The sequence below is a fragment of the Diachasmimorpha longicaudata genome, chromosome 1, assembly GCF_034640455.1.
Source record: "Diachasmimorpha longicaudata isolate KC_UGA_2023 chromosome 1, iyDiaLong2, whole genome shotgun sequence".
NCBI classification, from domain to species: Eukaryota; Metazoa; Arthropoda; class Insecta; order Hymenoptera; family Braconidae; genus Diachasmimorpha; species Diachasmimorpha longicaudata.
Window position 1 is genome coordinate 13,172,085 of NC_087225.1, and position 23,846 is coordinate 13,195,930.

General features: G+C 35.7%; 1 protein-coding gene across 7 annotated transcripts in view; it reads right to left on the minus strand.

Moving 5' to 3' along the window:
• LOC135163582 (uncharacterized) overlaps positions 1–23,846 on the minus strand; it is a 68,544-nt gene that overhangs the window by 22,969 nt on the left and 21,729 nt on the right. For 3 of the 7 annotated variants that reach the window (XM_064123154.1, XM_064123163.1, XM_064123146.1), the window contains exon 1: positions 10,531–10,601. The exons of 3 other annotated variants lie outside the window; for them this stretch is intronic. In XM_064123154.1, coding sequence (XP_063979224.1) covers positions 10,531–10,586 — 56 coding nt within the window. In that variant the 5' untranslated portion in view covers positions 10,587–10,601. Of the gene's footprint in view, positions 1–5,893; positions 6,050–10,530; positions 10,602–23,846 lie in introns of those variants that run through there. One more of the 7 variants, XM_064123201.1, reaches the window with a different exon arrangement.

The following is a 23,846-nucleotide window of genomic DNA, read 5'->3' on the forward strand; positions in this document are numbered from 1 at the left end:
AGTTGCCGCATGTGCGTTCCACATTTTGAACCTTAAGGATACAAAAATTCCGAAAATACGGGTACGAGAACAGTTTTGTAATGTACTAGATGTGAACGATCGACTAGTCAATGCAATCGATGATGAATATCGATACTATCTCTCTATCTTCTCTATTCAAAGGGAGTGAGTTATTGCACTGACCTCGAAAATGAAATGTTTGTATGTTGATCATTTGTTCACATTTCATGATTGAGTGACCGTCTACGTGTAATGATGTGATAGTACGTTCGAAAAATTGGGCGAAAAAAAATTCAATTTTCAGTTAATCATTAAAAATCACGCAATTCGCCTAAATTTGCTACGGTCCCGCTCTATATCTCCACTAGAAAAAACCTGAATGGAATAATTACCGATGAAAAATACTAATAACCTCCACAAAAATTCCCTATCGACAGAAAAAAAAAATCAATTACACGAATTTCATGCGTCATGGAGTTGGCAACAATCAAAATATCTCGAAAGTTACAGCACTCGGTCTGGAATCATTAAAATAAATAGTACAGGGTCAAGTATTGATCAAACTGGAATAATTATAATTAATGAGGTTACGTCCCATTTTTAAGCTATCAACGGAGTAAATACGAGTACGAATTCCTAGAAAGATCGATCATCGATAAAAATCCTATATTCTGAACTACATTCACCCTCCGCAGGAAAAATAAAATGGACTCTGACGCAATCATTAAAGCCGAATAAATTCTCTCAAAATTGGAAGAAAAAACATCTCACCCACTCGAAGGATTTAAAAACATTCCCCGTATTATTTTTTGCATAAAAATCAACTGTAGTTGTACAAACACGAGCTACAAGTGTGTGTACGTAAAAATCATCGGAGTCTTTGTGGACTTGTACGAGGGCTCCTGTAGACTGAGAAATGGTGAAAGGAGAAAGGAAAACAGCATATCTCAAGAGAGAAGGCAACAGAGATAATAAATTTTGCGTTATTTATTTTTCTCTTCTGTTTTTAGATTGATCGAATGACGGTGGAGACATTCGTATCACTGGCGTCAGTGTGCGAATGTAGAGACAATAATGCATTAAGTAAATACATTATATGATTGATGCCTGAATTTGTGATTCATTCATTAGTCCCTGAAAAACGCAGACTATTTTTTCATCGACGTGCAGACGTCAAGCGAATGATGAAATAATCCCAAATGTTTTTTCGTCTTTTAGTGAATAAGAATAATAAATACATCACCACAAGGAGAGAAATGTTCAATAAAAAAATTGAGTATTTTCCGGAATTAAGAAAAAAAATATCGTAAAAATTTCTGTAATTTTTACTGAATATTTCTCTTCATGTACAATTGTAAATTCTAACTGCTGGAAACTGCTAGTTAAATGCAAAATGACTTCATCAAAAAATTGTATAAATAGAGAAAGTACAGTATGTATTGAAATAAATTATTGCCGCAAAAAAAAAAATTATTCAATACGAAGGATGAAGTTTTACAATTCACAAGAGAGAAGTTTTGAAGTTGGTATAGAGACCCGGATGCCGATCCGTATAACTCCGTAATCATTGGAGTCGAGTTTCACCGTTAATGACGGTCTGCCCGCAAGGAGCTATCCTAGATGCAGGCCAGACTATTCATCCTCACTGACAAGAGTAAAAAGCGTCTGCATTAAAAACCAGTGGGGGTGAGAGAGACGAGTGTGCCGAGTCTTTTGCTATTTATGAGCGGTTTACTCACGTGCCTTTTTATGCGCTACAGTAACCCACATAAATTACTCCCCCTGAAGTACATGAAAAAAATATTCTATAATTAAACATAAAGGGAAGATAACTGGATTCACATCCATTATATTCACTTTACAGATTATTCCAGCCCTGAAAGCTCAAATTTCGGCGCGAATCTGTTAATTATAATCATCCCATAGCCCTTCCATTATGAAAATCGTGAGGCATTTGTTATGTCATGAGTGTGATTGAAAATATTTTTTTACGTTTATCCAATTATAATTTCATTCCTAGAAGTTCAGAAATATTCAAGACATTATTGGTTCTCTCAAAGGTTCATTGAAATGATCGTTCGCAGAAAATTAGTCGTTAAAAAACAATAACATCTAATGGACCGTCTCCGTTGGTCGACATTCAGAGAGAAGAAATCATTTGTGCGAGTAAATTATTGAAGATTAATTCTACTTCGGGGAACAAATAATGATGAAGTTGAAAATTGTATTGATGATCCTGATCGATGGGTGTTATCGGCTGAACAATTGAATACTAATAAAATTATAATCTATTCAGACATAGTTTCCACGGTCTCTGTCGCGTGATCTCCCCTTTGCCAACGCACTTTCTACCTTCCATTTTGCCCGAGTATTGCATTCCAGCCACGATCTAAAGGAGCGACCGGACAAGGTCGCGATCGTCTACAGACATGAGGAGTTTGTGTTGTATCAACTTGGTGTAACATTCGCGAAAAGCTAAAGCCATTCCTCACTCTCCAGCATAGAAAGTACAGTTGTCGTTTTTCGTTCTCCTTGTTCTGTCATACGAAGTGAAGGAAAACTTCACAATTATTTACTCTTAGTCTCTTCTCATCTCTCCTGATTAAATACAAACGAGAAAATTTATGATTTACATCTTCATGGGGAATATTTGAGCGGCTGATGGTGAATTTGTAGGGAACAGTTTCCGAGTGACTCCATCCAACTTATAAATATGTAGAAATAGTAGAAAAAAAAAAAACTCGTTATTTCTGTCTCTACTTTGCTGGCATTCAAGCTGACCAGTTTTCTTGGATAAACCTGTGGGACTCTTCCTCCTGCGGTGAAAATTATTAGTGCTTATTTTTCTAGGTCGTATCAAGGCTGAATCGAGTTTTATATCCTCTCACTTTGGTTACCATGAATTACATTTCTTTTAATGCCCCCAACAAATTCCGTCGCGGTAGGTGAATTTTTATCGTCATGCATTGAAATCTCTTGGGAATTTAAAATCATTTCGCTATCTTTAATCGCTCAATGTTAGTCGGAAAGGTGGCTTTTTACTGAAGAGATAGTTTTAGCCATTTCATGGATATCTCAGAAACCGGAATACGTTCAGAAATAAGATCTGCACAGCTGGTGAGGATTTTTTAAACTAATTTTGATGGGAAAATCATAATTAAAAAAAAAATATTGAAATTCAGATGAAGGAAGATAAAAGGAAATTGGGAGAATATGTTCTGGTCAGATTTGACACTTCTGAAAATCCGGGAATAATTTATAGGGAATATTTCACCTGAATTGTTGAAGATAGAACAAACACGTTCAAGGAATGTCTTTGGTATCTTCCTCAGAAAAATTTATCCGACCGAGTCATGTGTTACCCGTAATTAAAAAATTAAAAACTAATGATCCGGTCCTTCACCCACGGTAAATATCTGAAATAATTCCCACCACGTTTCGATTATTTGATTGTTTCATTCTCTTGCGTATGCGTTCCTTCGTCCGATATGCAACACGCTCGGAATGAAAAATTCACCACTGGAGATTTTTCGGTATACTCGACGAGGGCAATGACCCCACTTGGGACTCAACGGTGCGTGCAGAACCTCAAGAGCAAGGTGAAGTGTCTTTTTTTCCCTTCACGTCCCTCTCCACGAAGAAAAAAAAAAATAGAAGGAGACGAGGAGAATTAAAAAAAAGTGTATGAAAAGGAGAATTTAATTGGACGTGTCCTCCGGTTATTCTTTCAGCCTAACAAATTCACTGAGAATTCCGGAAACGATGCGCTTTCGCCCGGAGGGAAAGCCAACACACTCCGTGCTGTAATTTTTAACGAGCCTCCACCTTAAAAATAACGAAATAAATGAGTAAAAAATGAGAAAATCACGAGATCAGGCTGCGAAATCTAGAGCGAAATTATTTTTTAACTTTAGTCCTTTCCGTTGATGACTTACGAGATTATTCTTATGCCGGAAATTTTTTTTTCACTAAAATTCATTTTTTTAACGAAATAGCTCCACAAATATTGAATAAATTATTAACCAAAAGAGAAAAAAAACTAAGAATCCAAGATGATTAAGAATTCAACAAACTATTGTAATTGTGCTATGAAATAAACAGTTAAATAGAAGTTGTAAATTGATTTTCGTCAGCTTTTTATGATTTAACAATTTGCCCTCCCTCCTCACCCTGCTCCAGTAATTGTACCAAAATAAATAAAAAAATCTCGGAGCACAGAATAATAATATATACTCTCTACGCATATTGACAACAGTTCAAGCAATAATTGGCTGAAATTTATTGTCATATTGTATTCTCAACTCGTGTTTCCCAATTTTTAACCCAACGTCATTTATTTCAGCATAAAATTCCGCGAATTATTTCAGAATCAGTCTCACTGGCGTTGAGAATTTTATCACCGGATAATTTTGCAATTTTCTCGTTTCAATGGAAAGCGATAGATGAAAGCGCTCGATGAAGGATGAAGGATGAAAATAAAAGTGGCTTCCGCGTTCAAGTTAGCGTGAAAAGACCGCATCTAAATCGCCAACTGGCGCATCGAGCTGAGTCCAAACGCTACTTTCTCCACATCCAAGTTTGCCTCTAAGCCACAAAACTCTTCCTCTCCTCCAATTTATTCACTATACTGTCAATTTTGTCTATCAACTGTGATATTTTCTCATTTCTAAACATTTTGAATAATCGGAATAAGTGAAAGACAAGTACAACCAGATTTCACAGAATGTCTTATCCTCGGATTTCCGCTCTCCTTTTTTTTACCCCTCAATTTTTATTCTCAACTAAACATGTGCAGGAATAATGAGGCAAAAAGTTCATCGCCCGAAGATAACAGACGAGATAATTCCGCCTACGTTTATTTCCGATGCTTGCCACCTTGTAAATTGACCAATGTGTCTGCTAGTGACTGCTATCATTTTACATTCAATCAAAAGGAGAGATTTTCCAGGAACGCCATTAGGGTTTTTTCCGAATATATTAAAGAAGTCGTTAACCAAATGATTAAATGCAGAACTGAATGAATCGCCCAGTCGGAAGTAATAAGACATCAATTTGTCCCTTTGCTATCGAAAGAATTATTGCAATTTTTTAAATATCTTCTTTTACCTTGAAAATCTGAGAATAATTTTTGTCAAAATAAATAATATTGCTGAGAAGCACATAATGAGGACACAATCAGCCAGTAATGAAACTTACAATGAAATTTACAATGAAAATTTTATTATCTGCAAATCGATTGCGTGCTGACTAATTATGCCAATCTAAGAAATATTAATTGATAGCCTCAGACCCTCACTTCACCATTTTGATACACCGTAGCCGCGGGTTTTGCTGTTCTTCCGAGCCTTTCACGTCGATCGTATTCAGCACTCTCACTCTAATCCTTTCTTAACATACCTCACCGGAGGTAAACTATTTTAGTCCATCATACTCGCAAATCCGGTACAATTTTCCATAAATCGCAAAAATTACTCTAAATTACACTGAAAAATAATTCTGTAGACACTTTAAACGCCAACAAATTCTTCACGAATTTGACAAAATTATTTCCCTTGTAATAAATTCATAACTTGTCAATTTCTCACAACGAAAGTCTGAATGTTAACCGCTAATGACTTTCTATTCAATTTTCATTTGTCTATTATTATTAAAAATACCATTTCCAATTTTTGTTTCAACTTTCCAATGTTTGCGAAGCACCTGAGAAAATCAAATTCCACCCATTAAGAATTTCAATAGTATTTACTTTCAAATCTAGAAAAAATTGTCAATGGAAAAACCCCAATTGTTGAAAGATAACAATATTTTGACATCACCACCACGAACAATTGCATTAAAACGCTCTCCCACCTTCCAACAAATCCCGTAAAATTCCCGTAAAAAAAAAAAGTACCTGAAATAAAATGTGAATAGCTGAAGTGTTACGGACGAGGGTGGAGCAAAGTGCGTTACGCAAGGCCGAGTAGTCACCTTGGCCAGGTCGAGTCGTTTTCCCTCTTTCCCTCGGTCGATTTTTTATCTCCATTCCTTCGCTCTCCATCTCCGTTCAACCTCCTCCACTTTGTGAATAGCGGAACTAGTCGTTGTACAGTTATCCATTCGTTCGCAATATCCACCACCCTGGACCGTCTGAATCTCGATCACTTCTTCTACTTTGTCATTGGCATTTTCCATCAAATGAAAACACTGCGATTAAATAACCAGAGCCAAAGCTTTCATCTAATCCTAATTATTAGTCGAGACTGTAATATTTTTCTTTGTGATTAAATTGCCCATCGACTTATCCAAGAGGGATTGGGTGAGGAGGAGGAGGGAGGGGGGGAGGGGGATAAGTCTTTCTATTCCACTGGAATCTAATCAAGAACCCGTTACCCACGGATAAGTTGTTCATTAAAACCGCTATCCCCTGTCTGTGCAAACACAAACAGATCAATGAAAACTTTCTTATCTCTATCATTAATTTTCAAGTTGAAGCTTTGACTTAGCGTTCCGCAATGCTTCATCATAATTATCGTGGTGATAATTATTTTTATCCCTACTTTTCGGAAAGAGAAATTTGTTTTTAATACAGTTGGGAGGAATTTAAATCGGTACTTCCGAAGAAAATTTGATTTAGTGTCAGACGCCTTAACCACTCGGCCACGACTGCATCAACTACCGATGGTCCGTTGCATCTGTGCACCGTTGGATGTGGGATCGATTTCAGTGGGCGGGAGGGAGGGATAAATCAATTGTTGCGGAGATAGTTTCAGAATCTAGGCCAGAAGAGGATGGATTGGCTTGACACAGTCAGCAGGTATCATTGGATGATAATTCAGGAGAAATTGTGGAGAGATATTTTTTTTAAATATCTGATAAACTTGAAGAAAATTCTCACGCTTTTTCGTAGTCCATTTCTCAGCGATTTGGGAGAGATTACAGAACAGTGCATTTCCTTGTGAATGTAGAAAAAAAGTTTTTTATGGCACTGTACAAAAGAGTGATTTTTAGGCACATAAAGTTGAAAAAATTTCATCTTTATCACAGAATGATGCAAAACACTATTCAATTCTCGTCAGTCGAGTAGCTTTAAAAGTGACTGTCGTAAATAAAGTGTCATTTTATACTCTAGACGTTTGTAAACAAAAAGAGAATCTTGCAAGCATGAGATTCAGAATGGTATCCTATCAGTAGTATTGCTCCATCACATTAAAGACTATTGAAAACCATCAAATTCCCATTACTCTTTGGTCTATAATGGAGTACAAACGATTTTTTAATACCATATTAACGATTAGGAAAGAAAATCACATTCCGATTATCTTTCTAATCAATATTGGAGCTAAATATATTTTTTCGTTGCTTTATTATTGGCGGTGGTGATGTAAATTTTCATTAATCATACAATCACACATCCCAGGAAAAAGTGGTTATCTTTTGGTGGTCATGATTGGTTGGCTCTAGCCCTCCCTGAAAAGCCCTGAAAAATATTGATATTAGAGCAAAACGTCTATTTGGCAATGAAGAACCAGCGAAGATTGACTCTGAGCAACGGAATGTTGGTCAGCTGCATTGAAAAATTTATGAAGCTATAGCTCACTCGGTTCTTCATGGCAGAACCTCATGTCTGAATTAAAAAGAAAAGATGTTCAAGCATCTGCTCACATGAAATGTCAATTAATTTTCATTATCTTCTGAACTTTTCTAGTGTTTCAAAAGCCCCTACAAGGGCGTGTGAAAATCCAACATTGGTGGAGATGTCTTCTCTGAATAACAAAGGAGTAACTATCCGCTTACCAAAGGCAAATCGTGTAATTTGTGTAAGACTTTTGATTAAAGACTAGTTCTGGATAATTAGGGTTGAAGTGCAAGAGCTCTCGTCCAACTACGAAAACCAGACCGAAATTCAAAGGCTTTTGTTTACAAAGAATCCAAGGTTGGCTAAGACGCCACTCATTACCGAGTTGAAAGCTTAACTGATGAAACTCCACCGTAATCAATGAAATCAATATGACGAGGCAAAAAAAAAAAAATTATTGGTCATGTTGAAAGTTTTCAATGGTATGTAGCAAAGCATGAAAATTCGGAATTCACGGACACTCATAAGAAGAAATGAAAAATAATGAGGATACATTAGTCGAAGAATGAATATCTCATTTTCTCATTTTACCCAATTAGAAATTAATGCCCGCTCGTAATATTAAACCCCGGGGAATCCGGATGTCTTTCATCTGGAGGTGAACAACAGTATAATCTCAATGATCTCTCATGTACTCAAGACCACTCACCGTGTACCAGATTGCGTCCTTGCCAGACGCAAAACGTGTACCTCACTCAACTCCATGGATTACAAATGCTACCCATATTCACAATGTACCAGGCCAGTGAATTACGTTTGTGAATGTTTTCAAATGGTTTCTCATCTCCATTGCTTTCCTGGATGAGAAGGTAGGGGTGATTTTGTACCAATGACTTGAAACAAACTCGATACACATTTATCGAATTCGATAAGCGTGACAACTGGATCCGTTCTCGTCCATAAATCGAGCAAGTCTCACTCGCCAACAAGAAAGAGGAGATTTCGAAATGGCAAATATACCGTGAGAGAGCCGGCTTTTACCAACGGAAAGAACCCGGTGTTACCAAGTGCACAACACCATTCAGAGGTGTTTGTCCATGAAGCATTTTGGTTTTATGGGATTGATATTCAATTACAACACCTTTCTAGTCTCTATAATTTTTCTCGAGACTCGTATACATAAACTCTGAATGAAGAGGCACGAATACAATTGGAGAGTTGAGAATTGCATCTTTCTACATAATTATTGTAAATATCTATGCCGGAATAACGGTTGAGAAACTTTGTCTGCGAAAATTATTTTAAAACAGCCAAAGGAATGTAATAATACTGGAATCAGTGAATTTCAATGAATTTTAGATTCAACACAATCAACTTCCTGACACTGATAGTAAAAATTTGGTGATGTGTTAACGAGGTTCGGTAACTGTTATCGAATAGCTCTGTTACATTAGAATAACCAAATATTCGTTAACAGTTACCGTACGATTCAATTGAGCGATGTCACGTGCATTCAAATGAACCATTCGGTAATAGTTAATGGTGGGCTATTTGAAACGAGAGAACGTTGTACAGAGATTACCTACGCGTATGTACAAAGGGTTATCGCCGATTCCAAGTGAGGCCGACAGTCGGCCAAGGGTGGGCCAACAGTCGGCTGAGTCTCGGCGAAATTTTTTTGCGAATTATTGCTGGTGATTCCCATGAATCAGGGGATACAGAAAATTTTACTACGAGTGTAGGTCATTCGGGTGAAATCAGACTAGTGGCTATCTCAGTCCTTGACCTGGTGATTGCATTAACATCCGTATCCCTAACTGATAGAATTCTTCTCGCGAATTTATTCTGTTTAAATTTTATTGTTCAAGAGCGGTCCAACTTGACTTCATAACTTGAATTTTCACCACTGAATTGTCCTCCCCCCTAGGCGAATGTAACGGGAGTTTACGGTATATGAATGCCCATTGAAGTACCTCAACGTGCCGTAAACTTCAATTCCCTCAGAATTGTCGGTGACATTATATTGAGTTTTGGATACGGAGATATGTCTCTCAGAAACTGGCACTAGATAACAGCTAGGGAATATATCATATTGGAGCGAGTTGCGTAGGCTTCGAAAGGATACATGAATCATCTCTATTCATGAGAGAGTGATGTATAAAAAAAAAATGCAAATTATTCAACATGATGTTTTCTTTCTGTAGGAGAGAGCTTACATTCTCATTACTATTGAACCTATTGCAGTAATACCACTGAAATTTAAATAAATTTTGAAAATCTGTTCCAGTCAAAATTTCTCTTGTCACAAAATAAATTATGGTACCCTAGAATCAGCCTGGGAACGTTGTGACTGTCAGTGTTCATCGGTAATAATTTCAACGTGAGAAATGATATTATCAATTCATTCATTTTCTATTCAATTATATTTCAAGAACACCGATGATTTGCTAAATTTTTTCTGGCATTTTTCAATCGGTAAATTTATTTTTTGGAAATTAAATCTAGACGAGGATCTCTACCAAAATGTAAAAGGGACTTGAATATCCTTGAGGAAATTTTTTGATCGATATCTCAAGCAACCAAGGGAGTGTAATAACGGTGCGGCGGTGTGTTAAAAAAAATTACACCACATTTCACAAAATATTCAAGTGTTTCGTAAAAAAAAAAATTCGCAATTAGTCTGAAAGCCCGACTGAACTCAAGACGATTATCTCCCTTCGTTCAATATTGTCACGAAAATATTCCCAAACTATCAGCTTGACCCAATTGCATGGGGAACACTGACGTTCATGTCCTCGCTCCATTTAACATTGAAGGACTGACACACTATATCCACCATCACCAGGGATGAAAAATAAAATAATTTCCGTGAAAAATCAGGGGAACAAGTCGGGGTAGTCGGTGTGTCAAGTTCGATGTATAAATCGGCAATTTGGTTTTTCGATGAAGGTAAAACCGGTTTTTATATTCACCAATGTTTCACACTACGACAAAACACTACAGCAAAAGTACAGAACACAACAACCATTGAGATACAGATGATAATGTGTGGTAGGGGACCGGGTTTTCACTCATCCACGTGAGTCACCGGGTCAGTATATTATCTAGCGGTAGTAAACCAACTGGCAAATACTCCACCAAATGTAAACAGAGACGCGTGTAGTTCTTCGGGCATTTAATACTCAATGACTTCTTTATCTCAATCGTAACATTATTTCGATGAATGTTTGGTGCATGTGAGCCTAGTTTTGAATAGAGTTGAGTGATAAGAGCTGTTATCTAATTCCTTCAGTATGTCAGTGTTATGGGTGGACAGTGTGGGACAACGAGAAGCAAAATCATCAATTCAGTCGTTAAGATTTAATTAACCTTGTCGTCATATCACCGCAAGGCCACTCACACTTTGATCATTCATTCGTATAGTTCTGATGGACATTTAACGCACTAATGACCCCAAACGGTAGAGATTTAATCACTTTTGATATTATATGAGCGCGGATTTTTCCGGGTACGCAAACGGAAATATATGTTACGCATTTCATAGGAAAAATCATATTATAATTGATCATTATTGTTTTAATGTGATAATTCATCGGCGTTTTCTCAGGAGTGGAGGAGAAGAAACGAAATAAATGAATTCTCAGGTTCATCATTGGACAAAGGAAAATTCTTGACAGTTCAACAATTTTCATGAAGTCTACGTTTCCCACGTTCTTCTCCCCACAAATTGTCAATTATTTTGAAAAAAAAACGTAACGCTTATTCTCAATTATGAACAAAATGGAAAATTAAAAACGCTGTTCGCGAAATATCAATTAATTTGTTTTTTTTTCTATAATTTTTAATAAGGAAAATATCACGAGAGTCTTTCAAATGAATTTCAGTGATTCTGACTTCTCTCTATGACGCAACCGTCATCTTTCCTCATTTAAAATATTTTAATTAAAATTTATGCTGAATTTAAAGTTCATCCCTAATTAGGACAAAAATAAATTATTGAATTTTCTACAGTACAAGTTGTAAATTCTCAACTAGAAATGAAATTTCAACGACGAAAAATATTTAACCTCGTGAAATCGTAATTATAAGAGTTGGTTTTTCTCATTGAGTTAGATTTCATTGAATTATTTCTTCACCTGAGTTTTTCTTCTAGAAAACGCCGAACAATTTTTTATTTGCCGCAAAGGAACCGCCCCCGCCTCGGGCGTAATTTCACTCGGTCTCGATTCGGGTCGAATGGAAGAATAAAATAAAAAGAAATGAGAACGTTTTAACGATCTGACGTTCACCGAAAATCCCAAGGCACCCGGAGTGTACCTTACACGTGCGTTCGCTCCTCACTCGGAGATCATTGGCCCACGTTGCATTCGTCTTGTGTGAGTGGTCCTCCATCATTTATTTCAGGTTTGTGAGGGATTTTACGGTGTTAGAAATTAATCTTGAAAGAAACTCTTTTCTCGGTTGGAATTTATTCCCCTGTATTCTGCTGTTTGCTTCTTGTGTATCTCGACATTTGACATTTCCATGGCCTTTTCTTACGCTTTTACAGCCATTTCCATACCATTCATATTCATCTCAGTGTCATTCAAAGTCAAAGAGTATCTAGATTAATAAAATTAATTAAATGTTTATTTTCATATGAAGAAGTGTATCGATGAGTTGAAAAGGAGTTTGCAATGAAGTTAATTGATCAATAAATTTGAAATTCAATATTAATCATAACTTCTCACTTTCGAGTAAGTCAATTACTAGTAAATAAATATTCTTAAATAGTGCCAATGGCTTTATGACCTTATACCCAAAGAATATGTAAGTTAATAAATTAAATTTGAATAGCAACCCAAAACAAACTGTACTATCGTCAACTAGATCATCTCTATCAATTATATTTCTCTTTTAGTACATAATTAACGAAAAAATGGTTGTTGTGTGGACTCGTAAATTCTCTCCAACAGTTTCATATCGTCGGATTTCTCCTTCCAAACAAATTGGTCTTTACGAGTCAGATAAAATCCCAAAGATAAGAAAATTCACCTGAAATTTACTTCGACGAAATCATCATGCAGCCAGACTGAGGTGAAATATTCACATGACTACTGATTCTTATCAATCTCTTCTGTAGATTTAGAAAAATCGATTTCAAAATTTCTCTTTTTTAATTTCCATAAATATTCAAGAGATTCTTGAAAATGTCCAAATCCACTCAAGTAATAAAATTATCAGCTAAAATTTCAGCTTCACGAATGAGATAAAATATCAAAGATGAACGCAAGCACTCGAGAGCATCTTCACCTGTGCAAATTATTGATAATTTCACTGTTTTTATTTTCAGTCTCAAATAATAATAGATGAAAACAGGTCGTCATGTCGGGTTCCACAGATTAAATATTCCAAACAGTTCAAGGGACTACTTAAAAAATCCAGTCAGCATTTTTTTTATCTCCACATTTTTTCCATCGAAACAAATTGAACTTCACAAATTAGATAAAATCCCAGAGATAAGAAATCCACTTCGAATGGGCGAGTGAAAAAAAAAACGATAATATTCATGTGGGCATCGAAGCGTATAAAAATATCGCTCTTTTGTGACTTGACGTGCAAGCCAACGAAATACATAATTTCTCATTAAAGAGACAGTAAAAGAATTCGAAAATAAAAAAGAAAAAAAAAATGTCAACCTGTCTAGCGTGAAATAATAATTTTTATCTCATTACCATATCAAATGGGACAGATCGTGCTGGATGAAAAGTAGCAAATGCTGGATGAAAATTAACGGTAGCTGTGAGCCGTCAACTGAGACGTCAAAAATTCTAGATGGAAATGAGGGAAAAATATTCTCGGTGATTTAAACCAATTGGCAAATTGGACCAAAATGTTCCACTTATATCCCCTCCTCTCACCCTCCCCTCCCCTCCCCACCCCCCCTGGCAAAATGTAACCCGATGAATTTTCATTCCATCGATTTCAAAACCGGTCAGATTGCTTGAGGGTGACTCTTGAACGTAAGAGTTGGATAAAGTGACCAGAGAAACAGCCCACAGACTCTCTTGTCCATGTTGCAAATAGACCCTGGCAAATCTATTCCATTTAACCACGGAATATGGGCTCGATACATTTATCATTCTCTTTAGTTTCAATATATCCGTGTATATGTGTGCAATACTCGAATAAACCTGTCAACGAAATCGTATATCGCAGGTTTTAGAGTGCGGATAACAGATAAAATTATCTCCACCAAATAAGAATAAATATAAATAAATGAAAATAGGTTGAAGGGGGGTAAATTATTATTGATCGTGTTTTAAGATTTTTTTTTTTCCTTGTGAACTAGAAAGTATTGAATGTCGAGTTCAAATATTCCCGATAGTCTTGCTGAGCGTGAAGAAAAAAAAAAAATTGACAAATTTTGAAATTCTGATATTTTTACTGGCAGAAAAAAGCAAAAAATAATAGAACAAAAAATATTATCCAACACTTTTGCAATTTCACTCTCTTGTGAAAAATACCCCCTCCAGATTACAAAGATTAGAAAGGATTAATCGAATGAATCATTCAATCGATAGCAATTAATAATGACAATGATAATGATCGATTGGAAATTTTTTTTTCTCTTTAAACTATGCAAATTAAATTTCACTAAGTTGTAGTGCAATGGTATTCGAGGGGGTCACGCAAGTATAGCCAATGTATCTGACATCGTGAAAAGAGAGAGAACCGGAACACGAACGGCCTTGCCGAGAAGAGAACCAGCACCAGTTCACCACGCCCTGCATATCCACCCATTAAAATCCTGACTCTTTTTCCACCTCGGTTTTATCTCTAGTCTGTTACATTTTTTTTCCCCCATTTCGGAGCCATTAAAGATTAAGATTCTATGAGTTTACTGGAGCTGCTGAGATTTTTTTTTTTTTTCGAGTGTTATATTAGCAAATGACTTCCGAGTTGCTCGGGGGCTGTCATAAATTGTCCAATGGCGATTCGAAATTTATATCTACGGAAATGGGGAAATGGGGTTCACTTTGTATTTTACGAGTTAGAGTGAATATTCCGAAGGTAAATAAATTTTTTTCCAAAATTAATTTTCTCTTCAAATAGAGAAATCATCTCTTGGAATTTTGTTATCACTGAAGAATAGCTGAGAAAACTTCCTCCCAGCATCAGTTATACCCTATTTATATTTTGTTGAATAAATATCGAATAATGAGGAATAAAAAATGTGAAACAGAAGACGCTGGTAGTTAAATAATTCACGTCACGAGGCACCGAAGGGGAATATAATTATCCGCTCTCCTGCGTATGTTTACTGTCGCTAGTATGAAGCATCAGTGCACCAATTATAGTCCAACATCAACAGCTACAGCCGATAATCATTGGGCTTTTAATTACCATCGGCTCAACTACCGGAAGCGTAACCAGGATAATTTTTTTATTTTTCGCTATTTATTCACGACTCTCCATCTTTTTAGTTTTAATTCATCGTAATTTTCTACCATCAATCATAATCATCTATTTCATAATATCACTTATCGTTTTATCGGTTTAATTATTCTCTTTTATATCATTTTTCATGATTCCACTATTTATTTTCTCGTATTTCAAAGGAATTTCAATTGCAGTTCTTCGTGTCACCAGCAAAAAATGTCCTTTTTTGGGACAAGAAATCGGTCAACAGATTTCATTCATCGGAATGAAACTTTCTAATCACCATGACATTATCGATCATCCTATGAGCTTGAATCAATTTCTCCTCAATTTTCCGTGATTGATTTTGTTTTTCATTGGTTAAAAGGTGAAGGCAATATTTGGTAACTTGACGGCATTTTGAAATTCCCGAGAAATACGTCGCCTTAAAAATTTTTTTTTGTCATCAACTTCAACAAGTTCCGGAATGAAAAATACCGTGTAATTCACTGTTGGGTAAAAAATAAATTCCAATCCTCATATTTATTTCAAACTTGACGCCGTTTTGGAGAAAAATTACTAGAGACACTAATTACGAAACGTTTAATTTCCCTTCTGTTTCCAGGATTTAATTAAAAAAGTATATAGATTTTTTCCATCAATGGTGAGAGTCATTGCACCTGCTTTACATTTTTTTTTCTTCCATCATCGTTTCTCCCAGGTATAACTATGGCGTAACGATTATGAAAATCTTGATCGACTGCCTGTCCCCATGAACCGATAAATTACCAGTAAAAACACGAAAGCAATAACCTGAATTGAAAATTGTGAACAGTTCGGCTTTTCTCTAGGATCATTGCGACCGATTCAAAGTGTAATATAAGATTTTTTTAAGGACAACACAGAATTACACTGAATTTTAAACCAGAAGAGCCAGGGCCATTCACCCCGGGAGCTGATTATCCACCAAGAAACTGGTCTTCATCCGAAACATTCCTTTTCATTTTATTTTCAACCATCATCTCATTTCATCCCGACCCTAAAAAAATTCAATAAGAGGGAAATTTTTTACCTGTAAAGCTAAGTGATTCCAGTGAATCTCAATATTTTTTACTTATAATTTACTATTGGTGTTTGCACTTTTTACTCGGATGAAATAATTCGATAAATCATATTGAATGAACTCAGGTGAGTCGGTTTTACTAAACAATTTGCATGAAATATATCACAACATAAACATCGACGAAATTCTTCTATCAGTATATTTTTAATCCTGAAGATCATCTACTCAATGAAATTAATCTCATATGGAATCATTACGAAATTAATTGATAAATAAAAACTCAAGACCGACTGGCAAACGTATAAAGAGGTCAGCGACGAGATAAAAAGCTAATTTTTGTTTATAGCACTGTAACACCCTGTGATTAAGAGGTATTCATTACCTCCTTGATAATGCGCCACAAGAAATGACACGCCCTGGCCATTTCAACTGAATTGCATTATGCATTATCGGTTAAAAATCATTCTTAATTTTCTATAATTACACTTTGATCTGAACTTTCCTTTAGGATGCAATTGACTTCATCTCATTGAATTTTACGATGTCTGACTGGCTCAATTAAATTATCGGGATAATTAAATTCAGTATTCAATCGGAGAGTGGTTTATTCAAAAATCGGTTCACTTCAATTGTATACGAGATGAAAAACTTTTTTTATCTACATGGAGTCGATAACTTAATTTATAGCTCCTCTATCGAACTGTCAATCTTGGATAATGGGGGGCTAAGGAGCCAGGGGCTTCTATCTTCCCGATCTTCATCTTTCCATTATTTACAGTCTAATAAAATTCTGAAGCAACAAGTGACCCCTGGGAAAGAGAAATATCGTGGTCGGCCGATAAAACAACCTAGGAGTTTCTCACTTTCAGACTTCACACAACACTATTTTCATGTGGGAGAGACATAAAAAATTGCAGTTCCAATTTTCATGGAATGAAATTGCGAGAAAAATAAAGACAGCGAAAAGTTAAATTTTTTTTCTTTCAAGAAAACTACTTTTGGGAACACGACACCGAATAATTCAATATTTCTACTTTGTCAATAAACAAAATGGGAACGACCTTGTAAATTCATTCGAAAACCAATTGGTATTTTATCAGCAACAATTATTGTATTAAAAATAAAATACCATAAAAAATTCCAGAGTTAGTTATTTCCACGAAGTTGCCGGTGATTATTAATGGTACGTTCAAAAATTTTTAGAAATTACCAAAGAGAGAGTGGAAATACAAATTTTTTCTGCATTTAACGTGAAAAAATAACAGTATTTCGCAACGAAATTTTTACTCTTTGGGCCTGATTTTTTTTTTCGACTACGTAAAAATGAGCTCGTTTTACCGTGCTCCACAAGAATTTCTCTTATATTTTTTTCCACGAACGAAAAATTTACCCAAGTACTCCTCACGTTATCCTACTGATTATAGATGTAAATCCATCAACTGAAAGATGTAATTATGTTCAGAATACATTGCAAAGAAGGAGATAAATTCCCTGATCTTTGTTGCAATTATGCAACCCGTTATAAACTAATCCGAACAAAATTATAATCATCAACGCAGTTTATCGGAATTAAACAGAAAGGTCAATGGATGGAAATTAAAAATCAACTAAGGAAAATTAATGGAGTGGATTAAAAAGGTGTAGAAATTGGTTTATAATTTATTAATTAATCAGATAAAGCACTAGGCAAACAGAAATTATTTTCATACTACTCAAATATAAATAATTCAAACACAACTAGCTTCGAAGATTAACCATGTTTGCCTCGTAGTATAATTTACTAGCAATTCTCAAGATACGTGAAATCCACATCAAGTGAGGATTTTCTAAATTTTCAATTAATAAACCGAGTAAAAAATTATTGTTGTCAAAAAATCCAATTTCAGTCATGAGAATTATATTGAACTAGAAGATTATCACTCAAGGAAAGACCTTGGATAATAATTCAATAACAATTCTTAACATTTAAAACTATCCGGAATTATTTCACTTCAGAAAGTCTCGAATTCCAAAAATTTGAGAAAATAATTCAGTGTTTTTAGTCGAGATCATACATAATATTATAATTAGCCTAATGACAATAAGTGTAACGTTTGAACTGAGCTTTGACTACCCGAAAGCACCTGCTTTCGAAACATACATTCTCCAAGATATTTTCTTTTGTCAAAAATTCCAATCTCTGGCTGAAATAAATTTTTTTCTCAGTGTAATTCACAATCCTTCAGGACTTTTGCAAAACTATTAAAAATGGCAGCAGGATGCCCATTCCAACCCCCTGCAATCTCCAACACCGACCCCCTGATAAAGACAAGCTCCTCAAACAATTTCATTAAGATCTGCGACAACCGGAGTATTAAACTTTAAATTCCCAACGATATTGATTAATTTTCCGATCCATTCAGAGATAAGACATTCAAACAAACTGATTAATGCGTTATAGTGAACGATCCTACAAAGCGGACAGTGGCTTTGTAATTGGAACATTGACCAGACCAAATTCACAACTATTGCTGACGCAAGATGAATGGTACCATCAATAAAACGAAACCCACTTATCTTGTCCATTATATCCGCCAGGTGTTCACAACTCGTAAACGTCATTACTGCGTTCTTATCAATGTTTCCCTCTTTGTATTTAGTCTCGACATTGAATGAGCCAGTGTCTGAGTGAGTGAGAGAATAGAATTTCCTCCCTCCTTCCATCGGGTATGTCTACCCTTTCACCGCTATGGATAACCAAGCGAAGAGGTATCAGAGGGGGCCCTCTTTTCATTTTGTATAAAGCAAGTAGTTGAGTGCTATACACAATCCTCGCTCTCCTGGCTTCAATCGAGAGAGTTTGATGACCTTAACGATGCCACCAATTCACGAGATATATCCAAGAGTTGGATGGTTCAGTTCTTTTACGAGACGATTACAATCGTACAAATACATTTTCCAGTATTTAAAATATCACTGGGCTTTTGTTTCAGAAATGAGACGCGAGTCCTTGACTACCCTGACCTTTTTGAAGATTGTGAGGTTATGCCACTGAGGGGGAGGAAGAATTTATTGAGACCATTAACATGCGATAAATGAAAAAAAAAGTGAAGCCTTTATCCGATAAATCAAATTCAATCGAATGGCTAACGATTTCCATACATTTTTATCATAGCTGAGCTCATGCCACGGTAATTTGCAACAACTTTTTAATACCCGAGACGTTTTTAATTAATTAAACTCTTGTGAAATCGCTGATGTTAAGTTTTCAAGACTGAGAGCAATTATCTGACCAATCATCGTTGTAGTCGGATGATTTCTTTGTTCTAGAAAAATGATTATAAAAATTCTTCGTCAGCGCATGCTGAAATGACTGATTTTGCAATCTTTCGAGCATTACGAGAATTGTTGAAGATGAATCAGAAGAGTTTCGTGTGATTTTTTATTTCCTGCATATTATGTAGAATGATTTGGATTTTTGGGGAATATACGAGACTGCAGTAGAAGATTATCAGCCGTAAGAAATCATCATTACGTTTATCCAACGGAAAATAAGAAGGCGCGAAGTAACAAAAATTCATGTACATTTGGATTGAATTTGCGAAAAAAAAAACTTAAACTTTATGGACAGTCAATCAACAATTTTCAACAGAGTGCCATTGAACATTAGACACCACACCTTAAGGTTAAACGTGGCAAGGGTCAAATATTGCAAGAGTTATAACTCACTCGGGCAAATCGTCACGAGGTTCAGACCTCACAAGGTTCAAACGTTATGAGAATCACCTTTGAAGGATCACTCTGCGCGAGCATCACATCTCACAAGGGTCATGTCTAGCCCGAAGAGCTGCATAAATTACTGTACCTTATTTATTTTATGAATCTCATATATATGTGGCGCGGGAATGGTCCAGTGGTTCGCCAGCATACCGGAAGTGAATCATAAAATTAAAGGATCACCGGCAGGTGTAGTAGGAATTGCAAAAGGGAATTTCTTGATTTGGAAGATCAGAGAGAAGGACCTTATGGCTATGACCCGCAAAAACATGAGCGTAACTTTCAAATAGTTACAATTTTTTAAAATTAAAGGAGCACCTCGCAAGACTCAAATAAGATCGTACGATGAAGCGTAATTATTTTTAATCATTTCTGATGATTATTCTTTTGATCTTAAATAGAATTTCTTAATGACTAGTTGGTCACCTGCTCCTAACATTCTCAACTAAAGAAACTTATCCTGAAAGCAAGAGACAAGATTTCAAACCCACCCTGAATATCACAAACTCCGATTTTCGCTACAATAATAGAAATATCTGCCATTAATCCCTCTCTCCCTCTCACTTCATATATCTATTGCGTGTCCAATTACCGACATAATTAAACCCCCATAATAATGTATTACGAGAAATTATATAATGAAGTTTGAAGAACAATAAAAGTCAATAAATCTCCCATAACAATCGGCAATTAATAATTCATCTAATTAAAACCCACAAACATTGTCTATTGATGTGAAGTGAAATAATTCATTTCCCTGTTCATTTGACGTACAGTATTACCATAATTACTGGATGTTAGCACATACGTAATAAACACAAAGGATTCGTCATTGGGATGTCAATTACATGGTAAACACAAGGTGTCTTCCTGACACCCAAAAGAGAGGGGAAACTCCAGACAGTGGAGGCGACAAGTGTAAGTAATAGTTGTCGCGCGCAAAACTACCACAAATGAGAGAGGAAACGAGTAGGAAGAGAGAAAAAAAAAAAGAGAAAAAAAAAAGGGGCCTTGACCGGTACGATGCGTGACCATCGTCATGACTGGACGGTATACACAAGCACTGATTCAGACCGTCAGGAATGTCTGCCAAGCCAGTGAACAGCACTACGTCCTCTTTGTACCGTTCATCGTACGGTCAATCGTGTGTATAAACACCCTGACTTACGCCAACGTCATATTATCATTCTCTTCGTATCAATGTACCCTGGGGCAACAATTTCCAACTACGTTTTTTCAACGTTTGAAGGAACTCGATAGATTGATTCGTTCTAAATCCAGACTCAATGCTGTGTACATCATATTTCATCTTGTGTTTATTATCGTAAAGAGAGAGAAAAAGAAAAATAAAGGCTATAAAGTTTGGAGTAATCGGTCAATGATGTAACGTACTGTGAGTTATTGACACTGGATCAATGGACTTGGTGGATGATGGCTCAGTGAAAGCAAAAACCATTAAAATGGACAATTACAAACATTTTTTTTACAACGGTGAAATGTAATATATCAAATTTTGATGGTTTTATGAGAAGACAATCGTATGGATGTTGAGATTTTTCAGATGCGATGTTAATAATTTTTAGATTGATTAATTATATTCTTGGGTTAATGTGCACATAACTGGAATCTCGAACTCGAATCGACAATGTCGAAGCTCTGTGACACTTATTTATTATTGGTTGGCATTTATGACGCGGAATATGAAGATTGTGACAACTAATAGCACGTGGAGGCGTGGTAATCAGGATCTAGTGATAAACTTATGATAAATCGATATCCAAAAATAGAGTCAGATGTTGTGATCGAAATTAGGCCCCTCAAAACGACTATCTCAGTCGGTGACAAATTTTTTTGTGTCATTTCCCTGATTTTATGAAAGCTTTTGGGAGCTTTTCTAGATAAGGGATACAGACGTCATACCACAAAGTTGATCAACTATCAGGAGCTACTTCTACTGGAGCTATTAGTATCAGAGGAGGTCAAATCTCCAGGGGTTATCAGCCTTTTTTTCCGGCATGATAAATTATGGAATGAAAAATTTAAAAAATTCATGCAAGTGCCCTCTTTTAGAAGAGAGAATGTCTGAATCATTGATAGAAAAAAAAATTGCAATCAGTGATAAACCGAGGAAACACGATTCCAAATGTAGTTCATTTCTGTATCACAACACCTCACTTGACAGGAGGAAATGATTAGATCATCCGGTAACATTTCCGGTTTTCGATAACATCGGGGGGAAAAAAATTATTTGCTGCTAATCTGTGCATTTCTATGCCAGTGGTTTTATTTTGCGGTTTTTATGTTTTTTCGTTTACTTCCAAGGACATCAGATATCAAGGGCTTTCTCTCGACCACAGTAAAATGCATAAAAACATGAGAGTTTTTTTTTTTTCGAGTTTCATTCAATCAGACACCTGTGGAGTTCATCGAGTTGATTCTCCCATGGACTTAAACTTTCTAGTTTTATGATGACATATAGACATGTTCCGCGGGGAATTATTGATTATCAGAATAGCTAATGGATCACTGGATCAAATATCATCTCTCGAATAGGAAGCAATTTCTATTAAAGGATTATGAAAAAACCGGATTTTTCTGACATTGACGAACAGACGATAAATTTTAAAAAATCAAAGAATTTGAAATGAGATTTTTCTGAATTGCTCATGAGTTAATACAATATTATAATTACATTGAGGTACCAAAAATAATAATTTAATAATTATGGACTAAAAATAATGATCCCATTATTAATCCTGATATTCAATCTCTTAATCTTTTCTTCTGCGATTGTGCTATAAAATATTAATTGAAAATCTCCTAGAACTCTTAGAAATAAATCATTGTACTATTCTCGAGAAAATTCGAAACGGTTCGATGTCGCCCCACAGGGACACCTGTGCGTTATCCCTAATCGCATTAGCCTGAAGAAAAACGAGCAAAGTAGTGGAGTAACGTGAAACACAGCACGGCCTCATGTATCTCAAATTCATTTTCATAATAAAATATACCGTTATGTCTTGATGAAAGTTGAGTCAAATTATTATTTTTCATCGATAACGTCTAATGAACGATCAATTAAAGCACATTATTTTTTTTTTACACCAGTGAGTAAGAATTTAGTGGTATGAAAAAAATTTCAAATGTATTTATCCAATGTCAATGAACTCTCAAACTTTCCCTTTCCTCGCTCCGAAGCGTTCGTGTATCAGTCGTCTTTTCCTTCTCACTTCAGCTAGAATTTTAAATTGCCCCGATATGACTTGATATATATTACACAAAACGTATAATTATATTTTTACCTCCTCTTTCAACAATTCAATTATTTTCTCATGCACAACTTTACCATTTGAATATTTTTCACCTCAAGTATTTTATTCCAATAAATCGATCTTCTCATTTTTAATTTTATTAATTAAATAAGAAATAGAATGTAGACATTGTTCGATGAATTAATTTGTTTATCTCTTGTTTATCATTGAAAAATCGTTGCCTATCTATTCGCGATAACGTGATAATTCCTCGATAGTTCACGATGAAAAATTTCGTTAACTCGCGCCACTGATTCATTAATTTTCAAGAATTTTCAAAAATTTTGTATTGAAAGTATTTGAGTTTGCATTTGGAACGTACGGTTGACCACGGCCAGACAAAATCCTTAGCTCCACAACGCCAATAATTTTTTAACCAGTCGTACATTATCCACTATGCGCCACCGTACTTTCTTCGCTGGCAAGTCACTCCCTGGAATGTAGTCGCGTTCACGCACTAATTATTTTTGATAAAAAATACGAGATAGGAACCGCAAAAGGGGGGGGGGCGACTAGGCATATATTAATTAATAAACTGTGCAAGTGTTTTATGAGGGGAAATTATAGTGAAGCAAACAGCCCGAAGCAGCTGAAGCTCGAAGTTTTCGCGAAAAACAGTCTCAAGGTGGAATCAACTTCGCCGGACGCGAGGGACTTCTTCATGGCAGCAAAACCAAAGTCTGAATTACACACAACCTTAACAAATAATTTTTTTTGCTTTCGAAAATGAACTACAATATGTAGGCATTTGTCCTTC